The sequence below is a fragment of the Brachypodium distachyon genome, chromosome 5, assembly GCF_000005505.3.
Source record: "Brachypodium distachyon strain Bd21 chromosome 5, Brachypodium_distachyon_v3.0, whole genome shotgun sequence".
NCBI lineage: Eukaryota > Viridiplantae > Streptophyta > Magnoliopsida > Poales > Poaceae > Brachypodium > Brachypodium distachyon.
In genome coordinates this window covers 22,690,875-22,718,844 of record NC_016135.3, presented here as the reverse complement: position 1 = coordinate 22,718,844, position 27,970 = coordinate 22,690,875, and the positions used below count along the sequence as shown (strand labels likewise).

The 27,970-nt window shown below is 50.7% G+C and overlaps 1 protein-coding gene and 1 long non-coding RNA gene across 2 annotated transcripts; one reads left to right on the top strand and one right to left on the bottom strand.

The window, feature by feature from the left end:
• Positions 1-5,125: 5,125 nt before the first annotated feature.
• LOC100824774 lies at positions 5,126-7,495 on the bottom strand. The gene is made up of 3 exons (XM_014896193.2): positions 6,495-7,495; positions 6,146-6,375; positions 5,126-6,033 (listed from the first exon to the last, which is right to left on the bottom strand). Exons 1-3 carry the CDS (start codon positions 7,204-7,206, stop codon positions 5,905-5,907), a joined length of 1,071 nt encoding a protein of 356 aa, XP_014751679.1. The 5' UTR covers positions 7,207-7,495; the 3' UTR covers positions 5,126-5,904.
• A 643-nt stretch (positions 7,496-8,138) lies between these two features.
• On the top strand, positions 8,139-8,805 carry LOC112269452. The gene is made up of 2 exons (XR_002961303.1): positions 8,139-8,280; positions 8,363-8,805. It is a non-coding gene; the product is annotated as an uncharacterized LOC112269452 (long non-coding RNA).
• Positions 8,806-27,970: the final 19,165 nt, after the last annotated feature.

The following is a 27,970-nucleotide window of genomic DNA, read 5'->3' as shown; positions in this document are numbered from 1 at the left end:
CCAGTAGGTTTTGACATATCGGATGCCGGATGGAACCAAAGTCTAGTTCGGCCTTAATCATACGTTGCAATAAATCTGCCACAATTATGAAAAGATATGGTGACAGGGGGTCTCCCTGCCGGAGGCCATTTTTGCAGGTGATCCAAGGTCCGGGACACCAATCAAGAGAACCGAAGTTTTGCCCGTTTGTAGAATATCCTGGATCCAGTGGCACCATTTGGGTGGATAGCCACGGTGAATGAGAATTTTCAGAACCGAATCCCAGCAAACGGAGTCAAAGGCCTTGCGAAAATCTAATTTGAGAACGATAGTTGGCATTTTCCTTTTGTTGCAGCAGCTTAGAAGATCAGCAGCATAAACAAAGTTTTCGGAGATACACCGGCCAGAGATAAACCCAGATTGGTCGCCGTCCACTAGTGCTAGGATGACAGGTTTTAATCTATTTGTCAGAAGTTTGGCCGCCGCTTTCATGGGCCCATTCTGGAGTGAGATAGGCCGGAAAGCATCAGGAGTTCGAGCACAGTCTTTTTTCGGGAGCAAGGCAATGTGGGCTCGGTTTATTCTGGTGAGATCGGAGGTCCGGTTATAAAAGCTAGACATGAAGGCAGTAATTTTCGGCTTAACCATTGACCAGGCTCTTTTGTAAAACCAGGACCAAATCCATCCGGTCCAGGGCTTGCATTTTGGTTCGCCGAGTGAAAGGCGTCGAGGATCTCAGTGGCAGAGAAAGGTGCGTCTAAGTGCTGGAAGCTAGCAGTGGTTGTCGGGTACATAGAGGCCAGGCTAAAGGCCCAGGATGGGTTACGCCGCCCAATTCTTCGCCGGAGTTCGCCCGCGCCGCCGCTTGTTTTGGTCACCGCCAACAAGCTCCGTGAGTAAACCTCGAGGCCACATACCCCTCTCTTCCCCTCTCTCTCTCTCTCTCTCTCTCTCTCTCTCTCGCATCCCCTGACGCGCCTCGCCGTCGTCAAGCCGAAGCTCCGGAGCCGTCCGCCGCTCGCCGCCGTCTCCGCGCTGTCCTAGGCGAGCACCCCGACGACCCCGAGGAGCGCCGACCCCGTCACCGAGATCACCGTGGCGCGCCGTGTCGACCCAGCCCCTCCCCGCGCCATCAGCTTCACCGGAGGAGCCGCGCCACCGCCGCCCGCACCGCGCCGCCGCTGGAACTCCCTCGCCGGAACCCTAGGTGAGCCCGACCTCCCCTCGTCCGTCCGATCGTGATCAACGGTCCAGATTAGACCCTGGACTTTTAATTTAATCGAACCGGTACGCGCCTATTAGATGCTGACATGTGGCACGGTAAAATAAAAATGAAAATGTAATTTTAATCCTCCGGAATAATTAGAAATGGCACTTTTGCAGAAAAGCCCTGTAACTTCAAATGATCATATCTTTTAATCTGTTTGGCCAAATTTGATGATCCACACCTTTTTGGAATCCTTAGGAAGTGTAGAATCTTTTGGAACTGTCCAATTTCAAATTTGAATATTTAAATCACATTTAAATTACAGAATAAGGTTTTATACCTTTTAATTCATAACTAATTATCTAGGGGTCCTTTTTAATTGAAACCAGTGCCCAAAAATTTGTTTTATTGTCCTCTGTCCAATGGGACAGAGAAATAAATATTTTGAATTAATTTATTTGGCTGATGTCAATAAAACCTTATTTTAGGGTTTAAACCTAACCTTTGCTATTTATTTAAAACCCTAATTACATATGCTGAATTATCAATCATGTCACATGTTTGCATTGCATCATAGCATATCCTTTTTTGTCGTGATGTGAATTGTGTGTTTATGTACGTGTATGTTTGTTTGATCGTATAGTTTTCTCGGAGAGCGAACCTTGTGACTGTGACGAGTGTTTGAACTCAAAACTACTGTGACAAAGTCAAGTTTCACTTTGATCATAATTTCCCATTACATTCCTATTTTAAATACTTATGCACTAGTGTTGTGTAGTTTGCATTGATAGGGATATTATTCGTATCTATGCTAGCTATGACTTGACCTATTAGTGATAGGACTACCTTTGCCATTACCTTCCACCAATTGCCATCGTAAGTAGTTGATTTGCTACGCTATGTTAGTATACGTGGGAGGGAACCTCAATCACCTTGAAACTTTTATTATAAAGTATTTTGGAAACCTGGCAAAAACAACTTTAATGAACCGTCCTGGGTGGGCTGCTTTGAGGAAGTGGAGATGTATGCGACGTCAGGTCCATTTCTATGGGTCCATTTCTATGAGTCGTCTCACCATTTCTATGGGAGCGCCTGCGTTGCAACTGAGGAATGCCACCTGGGGTATCAGAAACTGGACTAGTTTCCTGTTTAGTAGCTTCTAGTACAACCACATGGCATTATGGGCTCTGCCAGGATGGATGTAAGAAATATGAACCCGGATCCGAGGTGACATCGGTATGTAGCAGTGTAGGTGGGGGCGCGTCCCTCAGGTGGTCTGGGGGATTATGTTCTGAAAATTCATGTAGTCGATGCCGTTGCTACTCTACCCTGAGGATAGCAAGGGATTAAGACGTCGATTTCTTGTGGGTAAAGTGTACCACCTCTCGAGCGTGTCAAACTAAGTACTTAGCCGTGTCCCCGGTTACGGACAATTATGAGCAACTAGATATGGGGGCTGTAAGGAATGTGTCACTCATTCCAATTTCTTAAATAAAATAAATGGTTTGAACAGGGTAGGGGCACTTGATGTATCTACTCAATGTGTTCTAGGTTAATAGGAGCATGGGTGTTTCTATACCGTGTCCATTAGTTAACAATAATGTAACATTCATTTGTAGTAGGATAAACTATGTTTTGCTACCACGCCATAAAGCCTGAACCCCACTATACCTCAATTGCATATACTTGGTAGGATCTGTTATAACTTCCAGGTGAACTTGCCAATACATTCAAATGTATTGACCACGTAGTGGCTGCAATGAATAATGCAGGTGAATCTGACGAAGAGTGAGGTTCGTCGATGTTCTTTGGGTCATGTGCTTACATTCCAACATGCTCTCTCCTTTGGGAGTAGATGAGGCCCATTTGCTCTACCTTTCTGCTGCAGTTTTATGATACAATGATATCATGGTTTTGAAACATTATTTGCTTATGCTGGCCTAGGAGGTCATGCAATTTTGTAAGTACAATTAAGTTCTGGATGATACGATGTAATAAAGTACATTTGACATTTGTATCTTGGTATTACATCTTGAAACTGTGTGTGCTAGCGAGTCAATCCGTGGACTAGCACAAATAAGCACAGAGATCGAACCCTAGTAAGGGGGAGGATCGCTTCACCGCCGTTCGGTAACGGCCGGTTCCGCACCCTACGGGTGCGCTGGGATAATTGCTATTCAAAGGGATAATGCGAAGAGTGGCCTTAACTTCCCAGTTTAAGGGGAAGGTTACGACGAAAATCTCGCACCCACTACTCCGTCCGTAACGGCGGGGTCCTTGGGACGGCGAAGAGACATGGGCCCGAGGCGAGTCAAGACCCACACGTCGGTTGGGGCGTAGCCCGGCAACCGGCCAGGGAAGGGTTCGCCCGGGAACAGGTGTTGCGGGCCCATGCCCGGGGGCTACTGTCGCACCGGTGGCACCCGGGGTGCCACCGGTGCACGACGCGTGGGTTGCATCGCTTGGTTCCCGAGAGGGTCGCACCCCGGGCGGCAGCGCCCAGGCGGCCCGGCAAGCTACCAACCCGGCAGGGCTAGCGGGGCTTCGGGGAGAAATCCCGCCTGGGCTCCTCCCGGGAAGGCACTTGCCGGGAGGAGGCGTTCCCAGGCACAGGATTCTGCCGCGAGGGCGGGGCTGAGCGAGCAGAGCAGCAGCGCCACGTGGGTGCACGGCAGGCGCCCGATGTGCAGGATCACCAGGACGAGGAGTGAAGTGCACGGCACATTTAATGAGCCGACAGGAGGGGGGTTATCCGTCTAGTCAGGCAAACAGTGGCTGCCCAGGGCTAACTTTTAGGCCTTAGACCCCTTGTCACGGGGTTGGCGCTCTTTCATGGATGCCAGCGCACCGAGGAGGAGCTGCCCAAGCTCCCCGCTCGCCACTTGTAATCCATGCACCGTGGCACCTGTGGTATCCCCTTGGCTATATAAGGAGGACCCCCGCGAACGGTCAAAAGGTTCATTCTGTTCGATCTTCGGTTCAGTCTTTGGTTGGTTCGGTTTTCTGTGCGTCTAACCGTTAGTCCAGCACTAGCATTAGCTCAGAATAGTAAGGAGCACTTAGCCAAAAAGAGAGCACCAGGGGACCCTTTGCCGGCAACTTGTAAACCCACAGTCTTACGATAATATAAGCTCAGACAAGCAGGACGTAAGGTTTTACATCGCAAGGTGACCCGAACCTGAGTAAAAACGTTCTCGTGTCCATTGCACCCTTACGCTTTGCATTGGCCTCGCCGGCGATCGCCGAAGCGATCCCCGTCGTCCACTGCCGAACCTATAAAAGGGGTGCCCGCGCATCTCCGGTGTCGGAGCCCCGCGCGACGACACTATTTGATGAAACTTCACTAGGAAGGAACATTGGTACAATCACCAAGCCTTGGTGTACTTAATGATACCAAGTGCAAGTCTATCTATGTCGGTGATTTGGTTGATCATATTCTTTCATGCTAGTGTTGCCAATAAATAGAGAGCATCACATGGAAAGATTTTGCATCATCAGTTGAAATGAATCAAATTTGCTATTGGGATGTATACCTCCAACAACTTAAGTAGTGATCAAGATTTAACTTTTCCTTTGAATCGAGGATGAATAGCCCAGCAAATGCTTAAACATGTTATACTTTTTTTTTGACACGTCATGTTATACTTGTTTATAACGTTGTCATCAAGTCATCCCTTCCATGCATCGAACAATTTATCCTGTTGTATCATTCACTGTTTTCCGCCAAAAATCCTCATAAGGATATTCTCTCCAGGTCATTGGGTGATTCGTGCCCCCACAGTTCTCCGTTCATCACATTACAGGGGTCATGACTCGCTCCGTTATGTCAATAGGCATCTCTTGGACTACTATCCTGTGTTGACGGCTCTTAAAAAAAATGTGTGGACAGCGAGAAAAGAAGAAAATAATAACACAACATATCATACTAGACATTTTGCATAACAGAACCACTCACTAATTAAAACAGAATCCTTCACACAACATAACATATAAGTTGGTCACTGCACGAATAATTTAAACTTGAGCTGATACACAAACAGTCAACATAAGCTAGAGCTGATACACAAACAGTCAACATAAGCTAGAGCAGACACACAAACAGTTTGACATCTGACATAGCTGCTCAATATAAATAGCATTCTAACAAAAAGCCAGTCTATAACATTCATGCATGGGCAATATGTGCCATCCTTCTATGTCTGGGCAATAATTGCCTCAGTGGAGACATCCATCTTGTTCTGGACAAGGCGGGACCAAGCAACAGTAACCTCCACCTTAGAATCACCAAGGACACAAAGATCCTGGCTTATGTTGCATCGTTTGGGAGTGAAGTAGACATGGGCAGCAATACAACCAGATGGTGAGTAAGCTTGTACAGTAACTTTCAGAGTGTCTAGTATATTGACTGAAACAACATGCCTCGACAGATGAAGGTAACCATTTGATCCTACAGGAATTTCTTTACCCTTATAATCAAGCAATATAACTTGCCTAGATCGCGGATCAGTAACCTTTGCAATTCCCTGACTATCAATGGCCATAACTTCTGCAGATCGTGAATAGCAAGCAACTCGGCCTCCATGTTCAAAAGGCCACGACGCTACATCAACAACACGAACACCCAAGATAGTGGCTTGGACCGAATTATCAAGTAGCTCAAGGCTTAACTCTGCTGTACAAGAGCGGCGGCCAATGTGAACTGTATGACGACGGCCATACTAACGGTAGTGCTCAGTGATCAATGCTCTATCACCTGCTCCATCTTTTATTCTTAGTTCAACTTCAAAGATAACAGGGTCCACAGCCAAAATTGCACGAGACGGGCCAGTCAAGCGCAAAAAAGAATCCTACAAGCATGATCATCATTATACTTAATAGCAATGAACTAATCAACATGATCGCAGGCAGAAAGAAGAAAAACAAAAGGAAAATGAAGAAAAATTTGAATAGCAGGCATACTTCTTCAGTGAGCATTTGGCAGTTAGCCCTTGATCGACAGAATAAAAGGTTGCGGTTGTTGTCCACAGTATCTCTGGCAGCAACCACACCGTACACATAGAGTGGCCAGTCTAACTTGCCATTTGGTTCAGCAATTTTGATGGTATATATCTGCAAGGTGCTCCCGGTGACAGAAGCTAATTGGGGTATTCCAGGTGTGCACTGTGTAAAGTGCATCGGGCTGAATGTGGCTGCAGAAACAACACCAAGTTTATACTGTTAGAAATCTAACAAGAATTACTAAACTAAGCATAAGAGGGAAAAAAATTAAGTAAACAAATTGAGTGAGATAAGCAGCATGCATGTTTACTTGTATCTTCGAAGCCACCGCACAGTTCAGTGTTGCTGCCCCATGTAGATTCCCAGCAGATCCGGTAGTCAGCGAAAGAAATCCTCTCCTCACCCACCATCTCCGACCAGGTCTTTCCGCCTGATTTACTGGATTGAGTCAAGCTTATATGAACGGAGAGCTCCATTAATCTGGACGCCACACTGTTGATCTTCTTCAAGGAGATGGGAATACTGTTTTCCCTCAGCATCAATGCCACAGATTGCATCTGGTAGCACAACACCTGAGCCTCGTGTAGGATGAAATCAAAGGCCTCCTCATGGTCCCTAGCACCGTAGGGCAAATATACCTGCTCCGGGATGGATTCGACTATGAAGGCTGGTTTGATCTTGCTCGAATCGATTCCCTTCTGGACGGACACTGTCTGCTCGGAGATGGAACTGACTTGCGAGTTCATCCTCCGCGTATCCTGATTGGCCAGGTGCTGCTTTTTGGGCCTCCAAACAAACCTCCCACGAGAAGACCTACCGCGAGCGCTCCAGCGAGAGCGAGAAAGAGCGCGAACCAACACCATGCGCTCTCTCCATAGGGAGATGATCTCCCTCATAATCTGCAACCCAGAATACTGCACCATGAACTTCATCGGTTCCCCATCCATCTCCTGCGCGGATTGCCCGACCACCTCCATTTGTTCCCTATCCATCTCCTGCACGGATTGCCCGACCACCTCCATCTAACAGGGCGTACTCACCTAGTCTTCCCCCGCCGCCAGACGCCGTCGATCTAGGTTTTGTTGGGTTGAGATAGCTAGCCTGCCGTCTGGTACACCCGCCGCCGCCGCCTGGTCCTAGCACTTACGGTTTCAACGAAACGCCGGGCTGGGATACTTATATTCAGGACAGTGTTAGAAGCTGATAAGAACTCGAGTTTATCTCAGCTTCAGCGGCCCAACCCCTGGCACTGCTTGGACGGGCGTTTTATGGCCCAATACCGGGGTATTAGTCGGCCCAGTAAACATTTCTGCCCGAAGCCTCGATGTCACGGACCAGCTCGTACCGGTCGTCCTCTCAAAAAAAAAAAAGCTCGTACCGGTCGTCCTCTCAACCAAAAAGAAAAAAAAGCTCGTGCCGGTCGCCGTCGAGCATTACCGACACATCCATCAACGGCCCCGCCGCCGCCGACGACCAAGACACGGAAATCCGTGCCTCCCAGTCCTCCGCAACCTCCTCTCCTAGGATCTCACGGAACAGAAATATTTGCCGAGCCTCACCCGTCTCCCCCACCTCGCCGCCGCCGGAGGATGCCGGCGGGCAAAGCCCTCAACGGCGGACGGCGGCGGCGGGGCTTCCCTTCCTTCCCTGGCGGCGACACAGCACTTCAGGGCATTTCTCCGGTGCGAGGCGGCGTGCTCCGGAGCGAGGCAGCGAGCTCCGGCCGGGGCAGGGCTGCGCGGGATCTGGGGTCCCGTGCCCAGATCCGTTGGGGGCAGCCGGCGGGGCGCGGGGCGGCGTTGGCAGGGGTGGTCCGCGAAGGATGGAGTAGGCCGGCGTGGGCCGCTGAGGTGGCCGGGGCGGCGCCGCCGAGGTCAGTGGCGCCGGATCTGTTCTGTGCGTCGCCCGATCCGTGGTGGGCGCGCCTTCACAGTGGCTGGAGGTGGTTGGTGGCGTGTGTTGTGGCGTTCCGGCCGGTGGGCAACGGGCTCCGTGGCGTGTAGCGGCTCCGTCGGCGCCTTGGAGTGGTGGTGGTGGGGGCCTCCTGTCAGGCTTCCTCAGCTCTCTGGGTCGCTGCGATAATCCTTTAGTCCTTGGTGAGTTGTTGGTGGCTGCGGGTGAAAGTCTTCGGCTTCCCGACGACGATGTTGTTTACGGACGTCATTTTTTTTTTTGAAGGCGGCGTCGTGCAGCATCGGGACATTCGGCAGTTGAAGTGTCTCCGATCGCAAGATCAGATTCAATTTATCTGGACCGGGCAACGGCGGTGTCTTCGGACGTCGTACCCTCCTTGAAGACGTTGCTTTTGGACCCTTTGTCTCAATGCGGCGGATCCTTGAATAAGTATTGTGAAGTTTTCGGCTCGGTTTTCCTTATAAACGGAACCATTCTATTCTTCTTAATGAATTGCAGGAGCACCCTGCCCTCTTGACGAGGTTCCGTAAAAAAAAGTGACGTGAATCACGTCACTTATTTCAGGACGGAGTGAGTATAATTTTTCCTTCTATAGTTGATGGTTGCTATGCAGGATGTTTGATTCACTAGGAAAGGAAATGCTCACATCCAAGTTTGCCATCGACCCCTTTGTGCCGGGGGCTGGGAAGCAGGAGAGATTTATCTGATTTACCCGTGTTACTTGTTTTCGTAAGTTTCGAAGATTTTTGCAGCACCTCGGACCTAGTAAGAGTCTAACCTGTAGAAAAGGGAGGAATCTTGTACACTGTGGTGCTCGTGAGCTGCCCACGGGTCGCACCACACACCGGTGCCCTGTGGTGAGGGAGGACCGCAACACAAGAGGACCACCGCACTCCGAGGCTTCTGAGTTGACGGCTTGCCGCCACGTGTGCCGCGGTTACCCGGTAAGCATGGCGGCGGAAACTGCGCCGCGTTCAAGGGAAAGACGCCCCGGTGCCGCGCGGATCCGTCGTGCGCGGTGGCAAGCCTCCCTCCCGCGTCTATAAAAGGCGCGCCCCAACCATGGAATTGCTCAGACCGAAGCCGGGTTCGGGGCCGTGAAGGCAGGTGGTGCAACGGAGGTGCGGAGGGGGTGCTTCCCGCCGGCGCCTAGCGCCGGCGGGTGTGCCGCCATCGCGCCCCTGCTGCGTCACCCCATCGAGCCCACCCCGAGGGGTGCCACAGAGGCACGATGGTAGTGCATGCCATCGGCGTCCTACACCGACGGGTGCACTGCCGTTGTGCCCCTACTGCGCTTCCTCAAAGGGGCGGTTCCTGGGCGAGGGTCGCCGCAGAGGCACTGTGGTGGTGCATCCCATCCGCGTCCGGCGCCGACGGGGTGCATTGCCACAGTGCCCTTGTCGCCCCCCTCCGTAGGACACCTCCGCAAGGAGCAGGGGCTGCCGCGGAGACTCTATGGTAGTGCATGCCATCCGTGCCTTGTGCCGACGGGTGCACTATCATAGACACCCGGCCGCATTCCTTTTGAGAGAGCCTTTTTCGGGCGCGGGTCGTTGCGAGGACGCTGTGATGGCGCCGGTGCCGGCGCTCGTTGCCCGTTCCGGCCCATCACCGCGTCCTTGCCGCGGCCCTCGAGCAGTTTTGCTCTCGGGTAACAAGGGTCGTCGCCTCCGTTGGGACGAGTTCCCCCGAGAAAACCTAGGTCTCCCCAGTTGCGGGGGCTGTTGCTGGGAGGCTATAACTTCCTCGCCACCCGTGCCCGCCGTTCGGGGTGGGGCGAAACCGGTGGCGAGGACGTTATAGCCGTCTCGCGGCTGCTCCTGGGGCGGAGTCCTCCTAAGCCAGGGTTCGTCCCTGAAAGCCAGGGTCTGCCCCTGAGGGCGAGGGTTGCCGCGTGAGCGTGGTGGGAGCATCGTCGGCGGCGGTTGCCGCCGGCGGCGATCCTGCCCCCGCGTTCCTGCCGCATCTCTTCGAGATCATTTCCCTTGAACAGGTAGCCCAGATGGTTTCCTACCGAGGCAGTGCCCCGTCTGCACTCTACCGCAGAGCATCGCGAAACATTGGACCGAACGGAAAAGCTAAGTATCTGAACATGAACGCTGAATTCGCTAAGAGCTGAATGAAACTGAGCACTGTCCCACTAGGTGCGGCCCCGAATCCCGCGCGTAGCCGGAGTGTAAAAAGGGACGCTTGCGGGGGGAGTGCGCTCCCCGTGTGGCTCCCGGGTCCGCCCCGGGAGGACACGGCTTGGAGTGGTTACCCCGCAAGCGGAGTGGCTCCCCGCTACCGCTTGGCCCCAGGTCGGCACCGCGGGTCCGTCCCGGGTCCCTGGTCTGGTCAAGGGTGAGGCGTGCGCGAGTCCCCCCGCAACACAAGGCAAGATACGCAAATGCTAAAAGGGGCCACCCCGCTGGACAGCCTCAGAAACAACGAACTGGTCGAAAAAGTTTACTTAACTAAGAGCTAACGCTGCTTTGCCGGAGTGTGGTCCCAGAACCTACGCGTGGCCGGGGTGTGAGTAGGACGCCTGCGGGGGGAGTGCGCTCCCCGTGCGGCTCCCGGGTCCGCCCCGGGAGTTCACGGCTTGGAGTGGTTACCCCGCAAGCGGAGTGACTCGCCGCCTGCCGCTTGGCCCCAGGTCGGCACTGCGGGTCTGTCCTGGGTCCCTGGTCTGGTCAAGGATGGAGCGCGCGAGTCCCCAGCAACACAAGGCTAAACACGCAAAGGCTAAGGGAACCACCCCGTGAGGCGGCCTCGGGAATAAAGGACAAAAATTGAGCAAACTAACAAGCTTGAGTGACCAAGTGTCGAATGGTTACATGGACTAATCAAAAGGTCATTGTCCAAACGGCGCTAAGCGCCATACTTGCAGGAAAGCAAACAAGAAGGAGGTACAGTGGAAGAAACGAATATAGCTGGGGGCTGCGGCAACTAGCTGTCGCCGTCTTCGGCCGGGTGGTCGACGGGGGGATCAGGCTCCGGCTTCATCTGCATCCGCTCGACGACCTCGTCGACGAACTCGCGCATTGCTTGGGTGTGCGTGGGCTCGTCCTTGCTGTTGGACCAAGCGTCCAGCAGGGACTCGAAGGGAAATTCCGGGTCCCGGAGATGAATCCGCGGGAGGATTGTCCCGGCAACCTCCCGGGCGCAGTTGGTGACTTTGTTGGTGCCATACTTGACGATCCAGACATCGAGCGCCCCAAGCTTCCCCAACAAGTCGGAGAAGAAGGGGATCAGCGTCGTGATGTCCGTGCCGTCCACCTCTGCCGCCTGCAGCTCGAACTTGGGCAGCAGGTCGCGCAACGACTCGGCGATCTTTGCCAGCTTCTCCGTCTCGAGCTGCCGCTGCCCGATCAGCGTGCCGTGATGGAGTCGGCCATCTTGCGCGGCCTTCTTGGCCTTGCTGACGCGGCCCTCCAGCTTCGCAAGCTCTAAGGCCTGGGTTGCGTTGGCCTCGCCGGCCTTGGTGAGCTCTTCCCGGACGGCAGCCAACACGTCCTGAAGCCCGGCCGCTTTGCCTTTGACGGAGTTGAGCTCGGCCTCGTGCTGAGCCGCCGCTCTCACCGCGTCCTCGGCAGCCTTGACCTGCACCTCCAGCAGGACACGAAGGCCTTGGATTTCGCCGCGGTAGTTGGCGATCAGCTCGCTCTTCTCGTCCAGCCGTGCTTGGGCCGTCGCGAGCACCTCGGCATGCTCCTTCCAGGACGCTTCGAGAGTTGCCGCCATCACGTCGAGCCTTCCTTGGAGCTCCGTGCGCTGGTCTCCAGGACTACCGGCTCCCGAGCAGCCTCCAGGGCTTGCCGGGCCAGCCGCGCCTCCTTGCGCAGCCGGGAGAGTTCGCGCCGCTCTCTCTCCACAGCCTCCCGCACCTCGCCGAGTTGATTCTTGGCGGCGGTGTGGCGCTCCCTCACCTCGTTGTAGGAGGTGACGAAGGCGAACTGCTGGTCCCGGACGACGTCCAGGAACCGGTGCCCCCGCTCGAAGACACTCGGATCCTAGGTAAGAGGATTCCAAGCGACCCCGGCAAGGATGCCGAGGTCAATGCCGGGGAGAGCCCCCGAGGAGGATGAAGCCCTAGCTGCCGAAGTGGAGCTAGGCGCGGGGTCGCCAACTTGCTCCCGCAGGTGTGGCGTTGCCGGGGTACCGGCGGGCAGCCCGGGACCGGTTCCCGCTGCAGAGCTGGCGGCCGCCGCCAAGGCAGGGGCCGCCGCCGAGGCTCTCGCGGCCCCTGTTGCCGCGGATGCCGTAGGGGTACCAACGGGCGCCCCAGGAGCGGCAACCGCCGCCAGGTTGGTGGCCGCTGCCGGGCCGGACGTCGCTGTTGAGGAGGTGGCCGCGGCCGCCGCGAACGCCCTCGACCATCTCACGATCAGGGGTGCGCTGTCGCTGCTTTCCTCGTCGTCGTCCTCCACGGCGACGACTTCCGGGGACGCAGCCACCTGGCCCGCCTCGTCGTCCAGTGACCGGAGGGAGGGCCAGCTGGGCTCGGACCCGCCCTCGCTCTCCTCGAGCAGCTGGTTCCCGCGGGGTGCTTGCGGGGGAGCGTGCGGGACGCAGGTGGGGGTGTCGTCCATCAGCCCCCACTCGTTGCAGGGCGGGAAGGGGCCGACGATGTCGCTGAGCGCCCTGACGCCGGCATGGAGAGCGGAGACCCCCGGCGGGAACTCCGTCGACTGGAAGACCTCGCCGGAGATCCCCCTCACCCACGTCCTGAGGGACTCCAAGTCTATGCCGTCCGCCTGGAGACGTGTCCTGTCCCCGGAGCCCGTGTACATCCACAAGGGCCGGGAACGCAGCTGCAGTGGGGCTATGCGCCGATGGACGAAGGTGCGCGCCACGTCGACATCTGTGAGCCCCGCTAGCCGCAACGCCTTGATCTTCTCCACGATGGGGAGGAGGTCAGCGTCGCGGTGGTACCTATCCTGCCAGCCGATCTGGGGCACCGGCAACTCCGTCGGCGGCTGGATGAACTCCTGGGGGTCCTCCACTCGGACCCAGCACCAGTCGCCCTGCCACTCTTTTTCGATCTTCTTCCCCGACCGGACGATTAACTCCGACTTCATCTGGTCGCGGGCGCAGAAAACCACCCCCGACGACATCGCCTTCGCGTTGTCGATGCGTGGGTAGAAGTAATGGCGGAAGAGCCCCACCGACGGCATCACCCCCACGAACGCCTCGCAGAGGAACTGGAAGGTGGCGAGGAGGAAGAGCGAGGTGGGGTGGAGCTGCGCCACCCGCAACTGATAGGACTCCATCAGCGCATGGAGGAACAGAGAGAAGGGCGGCAACATGCCGCAGATGAGGAAGCGCGCGAACACCCGGAAGTCGTTGTCCTGGTGTTCGACGCCCGCCGGGAAGATCCGCGTTTCCCCGTGCTCGTTGAAATTGGAGGCGACGGCGTGCCGGAGCTTCCCCAGCGCCTCGCCGTTATAGCCGGGGCGGAAGAAGGCGACTATGGCGCGCATCTCCCGCCTCTTCTGGTCCTTGGCGGCGGCCGCTTTGAGTGTCGCCTCGGTCTTGCTGGTCGGGGGCTTCTTCAAAGACTGGACCTCCTTCCCCTTCCTGGTGGTGGGGGGCGCCATGGGGAGCGAGGGCAGAAGCTGGCAGGAGCGCAGGGATGCGAGATGCGGAAGAGGATGGAGGCGAAAGGGCAAAGTGTTGTTCCCCAGTTGGCAACAGTGGAGGCTTTATGGCACCTGGCCGTTTGGTAACGGCATGTTCCATACCTTACGGGTGCGCGGGGATAACTCATAATCACTGGGAGTAATGCGCGGAGTGGCCTTAACTACCCTATTTGAGAGGCGGGGGGGGGGGGGGGAGTTAGGGCGGAAATCTCGCGCGTCCACTCTTCCGCTTTTAACAGCGCCGTACACAGGGCAGCGAAGGGACGCGGGCCCGCGACTAATTGGGGGCCCACGTGTCGGTTAAGCGCGTAGCCCGGCAACCAACTAGAGGGAGACCCTTCCGGGAACAGGTGATGCCGGCCCACGCCCGGGGGCTACTGTCGCACCAGTGGCACCCGGGGTACCATCGCTGCGCGACGCGTGGGCCCCTCCCCCGGGTTCCCGGGAAGGTCTCATCCCGGGGAGCGCCGACGTGCTTCCTGGCAAGCTACCAGCCCGAAAGGGGCTAGCGGGGCTTCGGGGAATATTCCCGCTTGGGCACCTCTCGGGAAGCTGCTTCCCGGGAGGAGGTTCCCGGGTGCGCTGGGCCCGGGTGCTTCCCGGGTCGACTTGCGGGGACTGGGGGCTCCCGGACGCGTGCCCCCGCCTCGGGTCGTGGGGCCCAGTGGACAGCGCCGCGCGGGCGCGTGGCAGGTGCGGAACGCGCGGTCCCATCAAGGAGTAAGGCGCGCGGCCTAGGAAACGAGCCGACCGACGGGTAGTTACCCGTCCGATCCAAGGAACAGTGGTTGTCCAATCCTACCCTAGGGTCTTAGGCCCCTAGCAGTGGAGGTGGCACCCATGTATGCCACCAGCTCACCGGGGAGAGTTGCGTGCCTCCCCGTTGGACACTTGTAGCCCATGCACCATGGCACATGTGGCATCCCTTTGTGTATAAAAGGAGAACCCATGCCAACGGTCAAGGGGGTTAGACGGTTGGCGGGACAGACAGTTGGTAGGATAGTGAGTTGGTCAGTTGGTTCCAGTGGACACCAAGCGAGTACTTAGACATAGAGAGAAAGCCCGGGAACTGGCCCAGCAAAAACTTGTATACGCTTGATCCGCAATCAATATCAGTTCAGACAGGCAGGACGTAGGGTTTTACACCTCCGGGTGGCCCGAACCTAGGTAAAAAACGGGTGCGCATTTGTTCTTGTACTAGCGCGCCCACCTGGCACTTGGTCTCACCGGCTCCGTGGGACCTCATCGGCCGTGCCGGCGATAACCGGGTCTCCGCCCCAGACACCTCTACCGAACCTAAAAGGGGGACGTGGCTGCACACCCCCGGTGTCGGAGCACCGAGCGAAGACAAATATGTTCTGAAAATTTCTGTAATCGATGCCGTTGCTACTCTACCCTGAGGACAGCAAGGGATTAACACGTCGATTTCTTGTGGGTAAAGTGTACCACCTCTCAAGAGTGTCAAACTAGGTACTTAGCCGTGTCCCCGGTGACGGACAATTATGAGCGACTAGATTTGGGAGCTGTAAGGAAGGTCTCACTCATTCCAATTTCTTAATAAAATGAATGGATTGAACTGGGTAGGAGCATTGATGTGTCTACTCAATGTGCCTAGGTTAATAGGAGCATGGGTGTTTTTACCCCGTGTCCAATAAAATTAAAACTATTTGTTTAAAAATGATAGAATTGAACAATGATGCTTTTAAGAAAATAGCCAAACCCCTCTTAGCCAATTTATGCATGTACTTGGTAGGTCCTTTATAACTCTGGTGAACTTGCCAATACATTCAATGTATTGACCACGTAGTGGCTGCAATTAATAATGCAGGTGAATCTGACGAAAAGTGAGGCTCGTCGATGTTCTTTGGGTCATGTGATTACATTCCAACATGCTCTCTCCTTTGGGAGTAGATGAGGCCCATTTGCTCCACCTTTTTCCGCTGCCGTTTGTGAAACAATATTTTGTTTTCTTGAAACTCTATCTATTATGCTGAACCAAGGGGTTATGCAAGGTTGTAAGTACTATTAAATTAGGGATGATGTGATGTAATAAAGTACTTTGACCTTTGTTTCTGGATATTTCATCATGAAACTGTGTGTGCTAGTGAGTCGATCCAGGGACTAGCATAGTAAGCACAGAGATCGAACCCTGTAAGGGGGCGGTCGCTTCAGATGGTATCAGAGCAATGTGTTGCCTGTAGGAACATGACCCTAGCTTGGATTAGGATAAGACCAAGTCATAAGACCAAACCTTAAGATTATTTCTTATCCCTATCTGATATATATATATATATATATATATATATATATAGACACACACACACACACACACACACACTTTACTCCTTATCCCTATTCATCTAAATCATTGCATTTATATCTTACATATGCATGACACGTTTGTTGATTTATTTTACATATACACCAAATACTATGTCTTATACCACAGATGCATGTTTCTTTTATTATACCACATATGCATGTTTATTTTATTGTACCACAGATGCATATTTCATTTTATTATACCAACTACCACTATAATCATGTTGCCATGTTATTCACGTATTATTATGCATCCAATTTATTTTGCAATTCCACCATTTATATTCATTTTTATCATTTTATTCCCACTCTACTATCTTTTATTTTATTCTACATACATCTGACCATTTGATCATGTCACTGATACTCCCTTACCTTTCCTTTTTGTTTTCTATAGATGGGAAGCCCAACACCGTTCGGTAACGTACCAACGTTTACCCTAGTCTACTACCCCTCCACGGACGACGACCAGTTGTTCAGTGCCCTTTTGGCGGCACTATGTGCGTCTCTTGACCTGCCACCACCCAAGTTTAGAGGCCGAGTTGAGCCCGCCGTGCCAGAAGGATGGCAGCCACGGTGGGAGATTGAGGCGAAGATCCGCGGACGTGAGATCACGCCAGCAACACAGGATATCACCTTCATCGCCCGCTACCCCACCTTCGAGCAAGGCCTTCAGTTCGCCATGCAGTGCGCCTTCGCGCAAGTGTGCCGGGACTATCGGCACGAGTTTTCCGAGAACTCCCCCTTCCATCTCTTTGGAAGGCGGAACCACACGTGCCAGGCCGTGCCAGCAGCCGACGACCAGGAGGTGTCCGAGGTGGCCGCCCAGTTTGAGAGCATCGAGAAGAACACCGAGAATCTGGAGACCTGCCTCGGTAAGGAGATGACCAGAACTGACGATGCTGAGAAGCTAGTCGGTCATCTGCTGGAGGAGAAGACCCAATGGCAGGAGGATAAGGCGTTGCTGCAGAACACTATCCTCGACATGGGAGACGCCATTGACCAGCTGAAGTATGAGAGGGACCTCGCCCGCTATTACTGCGAGCAGTTCAAGGCCTTCATTGAAGCCGCCGCCGCAGCTGCCGCCGAGCCAGCACCCACCGCAGCACCAACTGCCGCACCGGCGCCAGACCAGGCCCCACCTCCACCGCAGGATCAGGAGGTGGTACCTCAGGAGGGAGTGCCGACTGAGGAGAAGGAGCCTAGGAGGTCCACGAGATGGACACCCCTGCCACCAACACCCGCTCCAAGAGGAAGAGGGTGAACGGGCCCACAACGACAGCCACACCTCCCTAGTCTCGATGCCTGCCAGTTTTTATCAGTCTTTATCGTTATCAGTATTGGCGAGTTAGTCATTGACCATACAATCTATGTGTATGGCAATGTAGATCGATTGCATTTTTCCATACTTCTTTATTTATGGGCAATGTCCCATCATGAACAAGTGTTATTTGCTATCTTTTTCAAAACCTTTTTTTTATGAATGATTGAGTGTATGATTGAGATATGCTTGTGTTAATATCTGGTTTTGTGGGGGCTTAGACATCCTTAGCTCTATTCTATCTGTTTCCTCATTTATGCTACCCTAAACAGATGCCTCCGAGACGCCAGAACCCCACCAACAATGCTGAGGCTAACAACGCCGAAGCAGACGGAAATGCTGCCACCATGCAGCAACTGTTGGCAGCACAGACCCAATTTCTGCAACTGATTACCCAGCAGATGGCCAACAATAATCACCAAAACAACAACAACAACAACAACAACAACAAGCAGCGCCACCCTCCACAAGTGGATATGCTGACCAGATTCCTGCGATTACGCCCGCCTACCTTTTCCAGCTCCACTGAGCCCATTATGGCTGACGACTGGCTCCGTTCAGTCAACAAGAATTTGGTCACCATCAACTGCAATGATGAAGAGAAAGTGAGGTTTGCAGCCCATTTGCTAGAAGGACCCGCAACATCTTGGTGGGAGAACTTCCAGATCACCACCCCCATCGAGAACGTCACCTGGGACATGTTCCAGGAAGCCTTCCGCACCGCCCACATCTCTGCGGGGGTGCTTAGTCTGAAAAAGAAGGAGTTTCACAGACCGCGACAGAGAAGCCGCTCTGTGTCAGAATATATAGAAGTTTTCAACCAGCTGTCCCGCTACGCACCGGACGATGTGAACACCGACGCCAAGCGCAGGGAGAAGTTCTTGGACGGTCTGAACGACGAGCTGTCGGTTCAGCTTGCTGTTGCTTATACCCCCACCTACCAGTCCTTGATTGACAAGGCCATCATTCTGGAGAGCAAGCTCACTCAAATGGAGAGCCGCAAGAAGAGACTTCACCAAGGAGGCTCTCACACCAGCGAACCTCCTATGATGGAAGTGGCGGTTCCTCCTTGAGCAGGAACGGGAACTAGAACAGCCACTGCAGTGGAGGTAATGGACACAACCATCGCCAGGGAAGCCAAGAACACCACCACCAGGGTGGCAATGGGAACCGGCACCATTCGCAGCACCAGCATCAGCATCCGTTTGCTCGCCCAAGGCCCACCAATGGCAATGGCAGGAACAACGGCAATGGCAGAGCAACAATGTTCAAAACCACAACGCCAACAAGGACCTAAGCAAAGTGGAGTGCTTCAAGTGTCACAAGTTGGGACACTACGCCACCAACTACCCGGAGAACAAAGATGGCACTGGGAACAAACCCAATCCGTTCCAGAAGGGCCACGTGAATCACGTGGACGTGGAAGAGACCACCGAGGAACCAAGTATCATACTTGGCACCTTCCACGTTAATACATTTGAAGTTCTAGTTCTATTCGACACTGGTGCATCACATTCATTCATTTCAAGAGTATTGGTAGAAAGAGGAAAATTACCCTCTGAGACCATGGGTAGACCCATGAAAGTGAACTCACCGGGTGGGACAATGTTAGCAACCCGACACTGTCACCAGCAACCCCTAAGTATTGGGAGACACACTTTTCCCTCTGATCTCATAGTGATAGATTCCCGAGGACTGGACTTAATCCTGGGAATGGACTGGTTGACCCTGTATGAAGGACTAGTAGACTGTGCCCAGAGGACTGTCAAGCTTACCACCCCTGACCAAAGACGCATTCGGTATAAGTCAACCCATGTGCTTAAGAACCCAAGGTTAATGCTCTTAAGGGGGTTAGCATGGACGAAGTACCAATAGTAAAGGAATACCCGGACATATTTCCAGAGGAATTACCAGGCATGCCACCGGACCGTGACGTTGAGTTTCTCACTGAGTTAATGCCACGAAGTGGACCCATAGCCAAGAGACCATATAAGATGGCTGTGGATGAATTAAAGGAATTAAAGAAACAGCTTGCCGAGCAGATGTCGAAAGGTTTCATCCGCCCCAGCTCATCACCATGGGGAGCACCTGTCCTGTTTGTGGAAAAGAAGGACAAGAGACAACGGATGTGCATCGATTATCGATCACTAAATGAGGTGACGATAAAGAATGAATATCCTTTGCCCATAATCAATGATCGTTTCGATCAATTGAAGGGAGCTCAAGTGTTCCCAAATATCGATCTCAGATCAGGATATTTTCAGTTGAAGATCCAAGAAGCAGATATTCCCAAAACAGTTTTCACCACTAGGTATGGATTGTATGAGTACACTGTGATGCCATTTGGTTTGACCAATGCACCTGCATATTTCATGAACATGATGAACAAGGTGTTCATGGAATTCGTGGACAAGTTTGTCGTGGTATTCATCGATGACATCTTGATTTATTCCAAGAGCAAAGAAGAGCATGAGCAGCATCTGCGCATGATATTGGATGTAACAGCCCGAGAGCAACTTTTACATTTAAGCCCCTGTGTGGACATGGTTGTAATTTATTTTTGTCGCATAACATGTTACATTTGCATCCATGTCATGCCATGTCTACTTATTTGTGTCACATGAGTTTCAAATGTGCATCTCAACTTGTGGTTTGAATTCTTGTTGTGTGATTTTTGGTTAGAAGATTCAAATATGAATCGTCCTTCTTGATTTTGAAATCTTTTCCCTATAATTTACAAATCACATTCAAATGGGTTTTGTTTCAAACCTTCAACACATTTGAATATTTTACAAATACTAGTACCATATTTGTTTTCTCCTACTTCTCAGCTATTCAAAAAGGTGTTTGAAATTTGAATCCAAAAACTATTTGCAAAAACAGAAAAAGAAAAGGGAAAAGAAAACCTTACCTGCTCACTTGGCCCAAGCCGGCCCATCCGCCTCCCGCCTTCCTCCCGCGCGCGCGAGCAAGCAGGCCAGCAGTGCAGGCCTCGCTTGTCAGTGACCGTGGCTAACTCCCCTTCGGTGTAGGTTATTTTGCCTGTTTGTTTTCTTTTATAAAATCCCAGAAAATGCTTTGATCTTGTTTTAATTGTAGAATATTCATTCTAGGTCCAAATAATACAAAGTCTATATGTTTTGGAATCAGAAAAATGCAAGGATTTTAACTATGCAATTAGAATTACATTTTGAGGTTTCAAATTTAAAATCTGTCCCAGATTTGAAATTCAAACGTATGAACTTGTTTAGTCTCTAGTTTAAAATTGGTAACTCTTCTGTGGTTAGTGTAAACATCAAAGTTGATCCCTGTAACTTGTAGAACACACTAGCAGACTTGGTTAGGCCATTTGTGTATTTTAAAGCTGCTGTTTTCCATGATCTAATCACCTACTAGTTAATTTTGTTGCTAAATGGAATCTTTTCACTTGCGTATGGTCGTATCATGCTGTCACATGCCATCTCATGTTGTATTGTGCATTGCACCTCTGAATTGTTGCTTATTCGCGTATCGTGTGATTTGGATCTTTACGATAGCGACTCCAACTTACTCCGTCGACGATCCGGGTTCCTACACTACTTCGGATCCCCTCTCTCGGTGCCCCGCGACCGAGAATCCACGCAAGCAGCCATTCCTTGAACATGTTGATTATACCAATGCCTCTCTCTCATTCTTGCATTAAGTTACGTTCTCGGTTCTTGTCATGATGCCTCTAAGACTGCATAGCTTTAGTCAGCTCTACTCAAATGGCTGTTGTCTTGTTCTTGCCCTATTTGGTAATTAGAAGTTTGCTTAGCTTGCTAGTCTAGTGTCTTGCTTGGGGTTATACAACTGCTACACCCACATGCTACTTTTCTGTATTCAACTACAATTATTAAACTGTGACATGCTATTACCTGCACAAAACAACGATGGGAGGCCGTGCTAACGCATTGGTGTTTTGTTCCATTGGCGCCGACCTAAGGACTGAGTTCTCGTTTTTGCCAACCCAAGAAACTTCGCGCTAACCGCTCTTGGGAGAATATATGGGTTCCCCCTCGGTTTAGTACTCGATTCATAGCTCTTCCAAGGGCCACATAGTTCGGGCGTTCCATTTGGCATATCGCATATACACTGGTATTGTGTTGGAGACTTGTTGGTACTTTGCATACATATAGGACTGCGGCACACGTCTGGAGTGCTTATTCTGCGGACACTGAACCACTACCAGCTGTTCCCGCAACTCTTGAGTCCGTACGACGCTTCGGCCGGGCTCTCGTTTCGGATTAGACTCAGTTGGGTTGGTCCCCTGGATTAGTTGTGGGGCTTGGAAACGTCGTGTCACCCAATCTTGCCGACACACGTCTTTGTGTGTTCCTACTCGAGTGGCAACAAGGGTTGGACAAACATGTATGGGTAAATTGGCACACCCTGCAGGGATAAACCTTTCGGAAAGCCGTGTCCGCGGTCATGGACGACTTGTGTAACATCCCAAAATTTCAAATTTTTACATGTGCATTGCATCCATGAGCATCATACCACAATTGCACATTTGAATTCAATTTTGAATCTCAAAAGGCTTTGGAAAGATTTTATTTCAATTTAAACCCTAGGGTTTACACCCAATTGAACTTTGGATCTTCAAACCAATAAATTTTAACTATAAAAGGGTTTATTGCATAAATAAGCTATCCCATAATTTTTGGATAAATATTTGGAGTTGAAAAAGTATTTTATTTAAATAGTTATATAGCCCTAAAGGCATTTATAGGGTAAATGTATTTTTATATATTTTATTTTGAAGGTAAATTACTCCCAAAAGTTGTATCATGGTAAAACATAATTTTACAATTTTCTGAAATTTATTTGGGCCAATTTGGAGTTCAAAATCAAAAGTTATCAAAGAAATAAGGAAAACAGGAAAAGAAAAAGGCTAAAAGAAAAAAAAGGGGAGAAAACCGGACCGAACCGACCGGCCCCGCCGAGTGCACGTGCGCCCGCCGCCACTGACGCGTGGGACCCACGCGTCAGGGTCTTCGAACACGATGGAAAGCCGCCGCATTCCCCGCGCCGCCTTCCTTCTTCGCCGCCGCGCCGTCTCCGCCGCGGATTCTGACCTTCGCTCGCCGAGCTGCGCGCGTCCTTATAAAGCCTAGAGCCCCCTCTCTTCTTTCCCTCTTCTCGCCCCCGCTCGCACGTGCCCACGCCGCCGCAATTTCTCGCCGCCGCGTCTTCGCTCGTCGCCGGCAACCAGGTGAGGCAACCTCGGCCGTGGTTCAATTTTCGGGACCCCCGAGACCGTGCGCATCTTTTGACGTGCTTCCCCCTTCATTTTGCATGCTGCAGCGCCCAGACGACCCGCGCTCGAAGCTCGCCGGAGCTCCGCCGCCCGCCGTCGCGGTCAAGTCTTCCTAGGCGCCGTTTCCGTCGCGCCCGAGCCTTGCCGCCGCCCCCGACGCCTCCGCCTCAACGAGCCGCGTGCGCCTGTGTTCTCCCCGCTCTGCCAGCCTCGCCGGAGCACGCCCGCCGCCGCCCGCCCATGTCGCGCCGCCGCTGGAAGCCTCGCCGGAACCCTAGATTCCCGGAGGTGAGATCCCGACCGTTGGATCCTGATCAACGGTGTAGATTAGATCGGATTAATTCTTTTTAATCGAACCGGTACCAACGAATCAGGAGCCGCCACGTGTCACTGCTTTAATAAAAACGAGAATAATTTTTTAATCTCGGAATAATTAGAAATGGCATTTTTGCAGAAAAGCCCCTGCAACTTCAAAGGATCATATCTTTAAATCTGTTTGGCCAATTTTAAATATCCACACCTTTTTGGAATCCTTAGGAAATGTAGAATCTTTTGGCACTGTCCAATTTCAAATTTGAATTTTTGAATCACATTCAAATTAAAGAATAAGGTTTAATCCAATTAAATCATAACTAATTATTCAGAAGTCCTTTTTGAATGAAACCAGTGCCCAAAATTTTATTTTATTATACTCTGTCCAATGGGACAGAGAAAAAAATATTTTGAATTAATTTATTTGGCTGATGCAAATAAAACCTTATTTTAGGGTTTAAAACCCTAGCCTTTGCTAATTGTTTAAAACGCTAATTACATGTCCTTAATTATCAATGCTTAGGATCAGTAGATCACCCAAATAAAATAAACCAAGCCCATATCACATGTTTTACATTGCATCATGGCATACATTTTTACTCTTGATTGTATTGTGTGTTTATGTATGCAATGTTTGTATTTGATTAGTTTTCTCGGAAAGCGAACTGTGTGATTGCGAAGAGTGTTTGAATACCAACTATTATCAAGGCAAGTTCACTTCGATCATTCACCTATTACTTTATTATGCACTAGATTTTATTAGTTGCATTGTTAGGACTATTATTGTATGTATGCTAGCTATGATTCCTCCTAGTAGTATAGGACACCCCTGCCTTGTCCTTACCACCAATTGCCATTATAGTAGTAAAATGCTATGCTATGATAATAAACGAGGGCGGTATCATTACAATGTGATACTATTGAATTACAAATATGGTTTTCCTAGTGTATGGCAAAACAAGTAATTCAATGAACCGTCCTGGGTGGGCTGCTTTGAGGAAGTGGAGATGTATGCGACGTCAGGTCCATTTCTATGGGTCCATTTCAATGAGTCGTCTCGCCATTTCTATGGGAGCGCCTGCGTTGCAACCGAGGAATGCCACCTGGGGTAACCAGAGACCGGACTAGTTTCCTGTTTAGTAGCTTTCAGTACAACCACATGGTATTATGGGCTCTGCCAGGATGGATGTAAGAAATATGAACCTGGATCTGAGGTGACATCGGTATGCAGCAGTGTAGGTTGGAACGCGTCCCTCAGGTGGTTTGGGGGAATTTGTTTTGAAAATTCCTGTAATCGATGCCGTTGCTACTCTACCCTGAGGACAGCAAGGGATTAACACGTCGATTTCTTGTGGGTAAAGTGTACCACCTCTCGAGATTGTCAAACTAAGTACTTAGCCGTGTCCCCGGTTACGGACAATTATGAGTAACTAGATATTGGGGCTGTAAGGAAGGTCTCACTCATTCCAATTTCCTAATAAAATGAATGGTTTGAACTGGGTAGGAGCATTGATGTTTCTACTCAATGTGTCTAGGTTAATAGGAGCATGGGTGTTTCTACCCCGTGTCCAATAGAATTCAAAACTATTTGTTTAAAAATGATAGGATTGAACAATGATGCTTTTATGCAAATAGCCAAACCCCTCCTAGCCAAACTATGCATGTACTTGGTAGGTCCTTTATAACTCTAGTGAACTTGCCAATACATTCAATGTATTGACCACGTAGTGGCTGCAATTAACCACGCAGGTGGATCCGACGATGAGTGAGGTTCGTCGTTTTGTCGTGGGTCATGTGCTTACATTCCAACATGCTCTCACCTTGGAGTAGTTGAGGCCCTTTTGTTCTACCCTTTTCCGCTGCAGTTTGGAAACATTGTTTTATGATGATGAAACAGTATTTGTTTTATGCTGGCCCAAGAGGTCATGCGAGGTTGTAAGTACTATTTAAATTCTGGATGATGCGATGTAATAAAATACTTTTGACCTTTGCTTCTGTATATTTCATCATGAAACTGTGTGTGCTAGTGAGTCGATCCAGGGACTAGCACAGTAAACACAGAGATCGAACCCTAGTAAGGGGGAGGATCGCTTCAACTTGGTTGGTCATTACTTGATTATAGAGAACTCATACCAATTAATTAACTTAATCTCCTAAACTTGAGTAGTAATTAGCCTTAATCATGGATATGCTAAAACTGCTTAAGTGTGAGTACCTTTGGATCATTTCCTCACAAGGGGTTGAGGGGGTGATAAGGGGTTGTGTTTGTTTGGTGTTAGTTCATAGGTTATCACTTCACTTGGTAGACGCTTCTCATCCTCTACTTAGACGATGTCCTTAGCGTGTGTCTCCAGATATATTGCTACTGCATGACCCCACCGTATTATCCATCCTTTGAGACTTGTTGCATTGTAGTTTAGATCTCCCGTAAGTCTTGCGAGTACTTTGTACTCAGTTGCTTTGCAACGTTGTTATCTCTAGAGTTTCCGGAGGAACAGGTGAGTGGTTACTTCATGGAGTTCGACGACTACAGCTTCGACGTGTAGCCAGAAGATTCCAGACCAGGGTTCTGTGAACTTGTGGCGGCTCTCCTTTTCAGTTTCAGCCTCTTAGGCAATAATTGTAATTTGTCCGTACTCGGGCCTAATTTGCTTCCGCCGGTGTAATGATGATTGTGGACATGTGTCCGCGAGATGTAATAACTTGGTATTTTGCTCCATGTATGAGCTTGACTTAATTCTTGTGTCTTAAGGTGATGCAATGATATCTTTGTTGTTCCAACCTGTGGTGAACACATTGTGTGTATGTGGTGAAGTGTTCATCATAGAGAGGCACTGGGACTTGTTTTATGCGCGAGTTAGCATTTGGGGCTAAATTGCATAAAATCAGTCTCGGGGTCTCACATTGGAGCAGCTGAGAGCGCACAAGCTGTACGCCAAATTCAGCAAGTGCGACTTTTGACTGTCAGAAGTTAGTTTCCTTTGACACATAGTGTCAGGAGCCGGAGTAGCTATTGATCCAGCTAAGGTTGTAGCAGTTACAGAATGGGAGGCACCGAAGAACTTCAGAGAAGTCCGCAGTTTCCTTGGACTTGCTGGTTACTACCGGAGGTTCATTGAGAATTTCTCCAAAATAGCAAAACCCATGACTGAGCTCTTAAAGAAGGAGAAGAAGTTTGTCTGGAATGAGAAATGTGAAGAGAGCTTCCAGGAATTGAAGAAAAGACTAGTGTCTGCACCCATCCTTGTTTTGCCTGACCTGCAAGAGGATTTTCAAATATACTGTGACGCCTCACGTCAAGAATTGGGAGGAGTCTTAATGCAGGAGGAAGAGTTGTAGCGTATGCTTCGCGACAACTGAAAAGCCATGAAGGCAACTACCCCACTCATGATTTGGAATTAGCCTAGGTAGTGCACGCCTTAAAGACCTGGAGACACTACCTAATGGGGAAACACTGTGAGTTGTTTACTGATCATAAGAGCCTGAAGTACATATTCACTCAGAAGGAGTTGAATCTGAGGGAGAGAAGATGGCTAGAGCTGATAAAAGATTATAATCTGAACTTACAATACCATCTAGGCAAGGCTAACGTGGTAGCCGATGCTTTGAGCCGCAAGGGCTATTTGAATGGACTGGCAGCTAGGGAATTACCGCCAGAATTGTGCGAACAGTTCAAAGACCTCAGACTGGAAATAGTACCGGAAGGTTATTTAGCTACTTTGGAAGTACAGCCCATGTTGCTGGATAAGATTAGAGAAGCACAGAAGGGCGACTCGGAAATAAAGGAAATAAAAGAGAATATGGTTATCGGAAAGGCCAAGGATTTTCGAGAAGACGACCAGGGTACCATATGGTTCAGAAAACGCATTTGCGTACCGCAGGATCCGGAAATCAGGAAGTTGATACTGCAAGAAGCCCACGACTCACCGTACTCAATCCACCCTGGAAACACGAAGATGTACATGGACCTCAAGGAGACGTTTTGGTGGTCTGGATTGAAGCGAGACATCGCAGAATTCATGGCCTTGTGCGATGTGTGCAGCAGAGTTAAGGCAGAACACCAGAAACCAGCAGGATTGATAAGACCACTGCCAATACCAGACTGGAAGTGGCATAAAGTAGGCATGGACTTTATCACCGGTTTACCAAGGACCAGATCAGGATATGATTTCATATGGATAGTGGTTGACCGTTTGACCAAGGTTGCCCACTTTATACCGGTAAAGACCACATACACTAGTGCTCAGTTAGCGAAGCGCTATATGTTTAGAATAGTGTGTTTACACGGAGTATCCAGGAAATAGTTTCAGACAGAGGTATTCAATTTACCTCAACATTTTGGGGACGGCTACATGATTATCTAGGAACGAGACTGGAATTCAGTACAGCGTTTCATCTGCAAACGGATGGACAGATCGAGAGAGTAAATCAAATCCTCGAGGATATGTTGAGAGCCTGGGCTCTAGAATATGGATCCAGTTGGGATGACAACCTGCCGTATGCAGAATTTTCATACAACAACAGCTTCCAAGCCAGCATAGGAATGTCACCGTTTGAAGCTTTGTATGGAAGGAAGAGCAGAACACCGTTGTTATGGGATGGTGTAGGAGACCGTAGCCTGTTCGGTCCCGATATGATAAAGGATGCGGAAGAAAAGGTTGGACTGATCCGAGACAGGCTGAAAGTATCTCAATCAAGACAGAAGAGCTATGCAGACTCCAAACATAGGGAGGTTACCTACGAGATTGAAGGTAGAGCGTATCTTAGAGTTCCGCCGATACGCAGAGTAAAGAGATTTGGAATAAAAGGAAAGCTAGCACCCCGATTTATTGGACCCTTCAAGATTTTGTCACGCCAAGGAGAAGTAGCCTACAAGTTGGATTTACCGGAAGCACTGTCGAATGTCCACAATGTCTTCCATGTATCGCAACTGAAGAAGTGTCATCCCGAGATGGCCGACACACCCCTGAGAGATACAATTCCACTCGAGGAAGTCCAACTGCAGAGTGACCTCA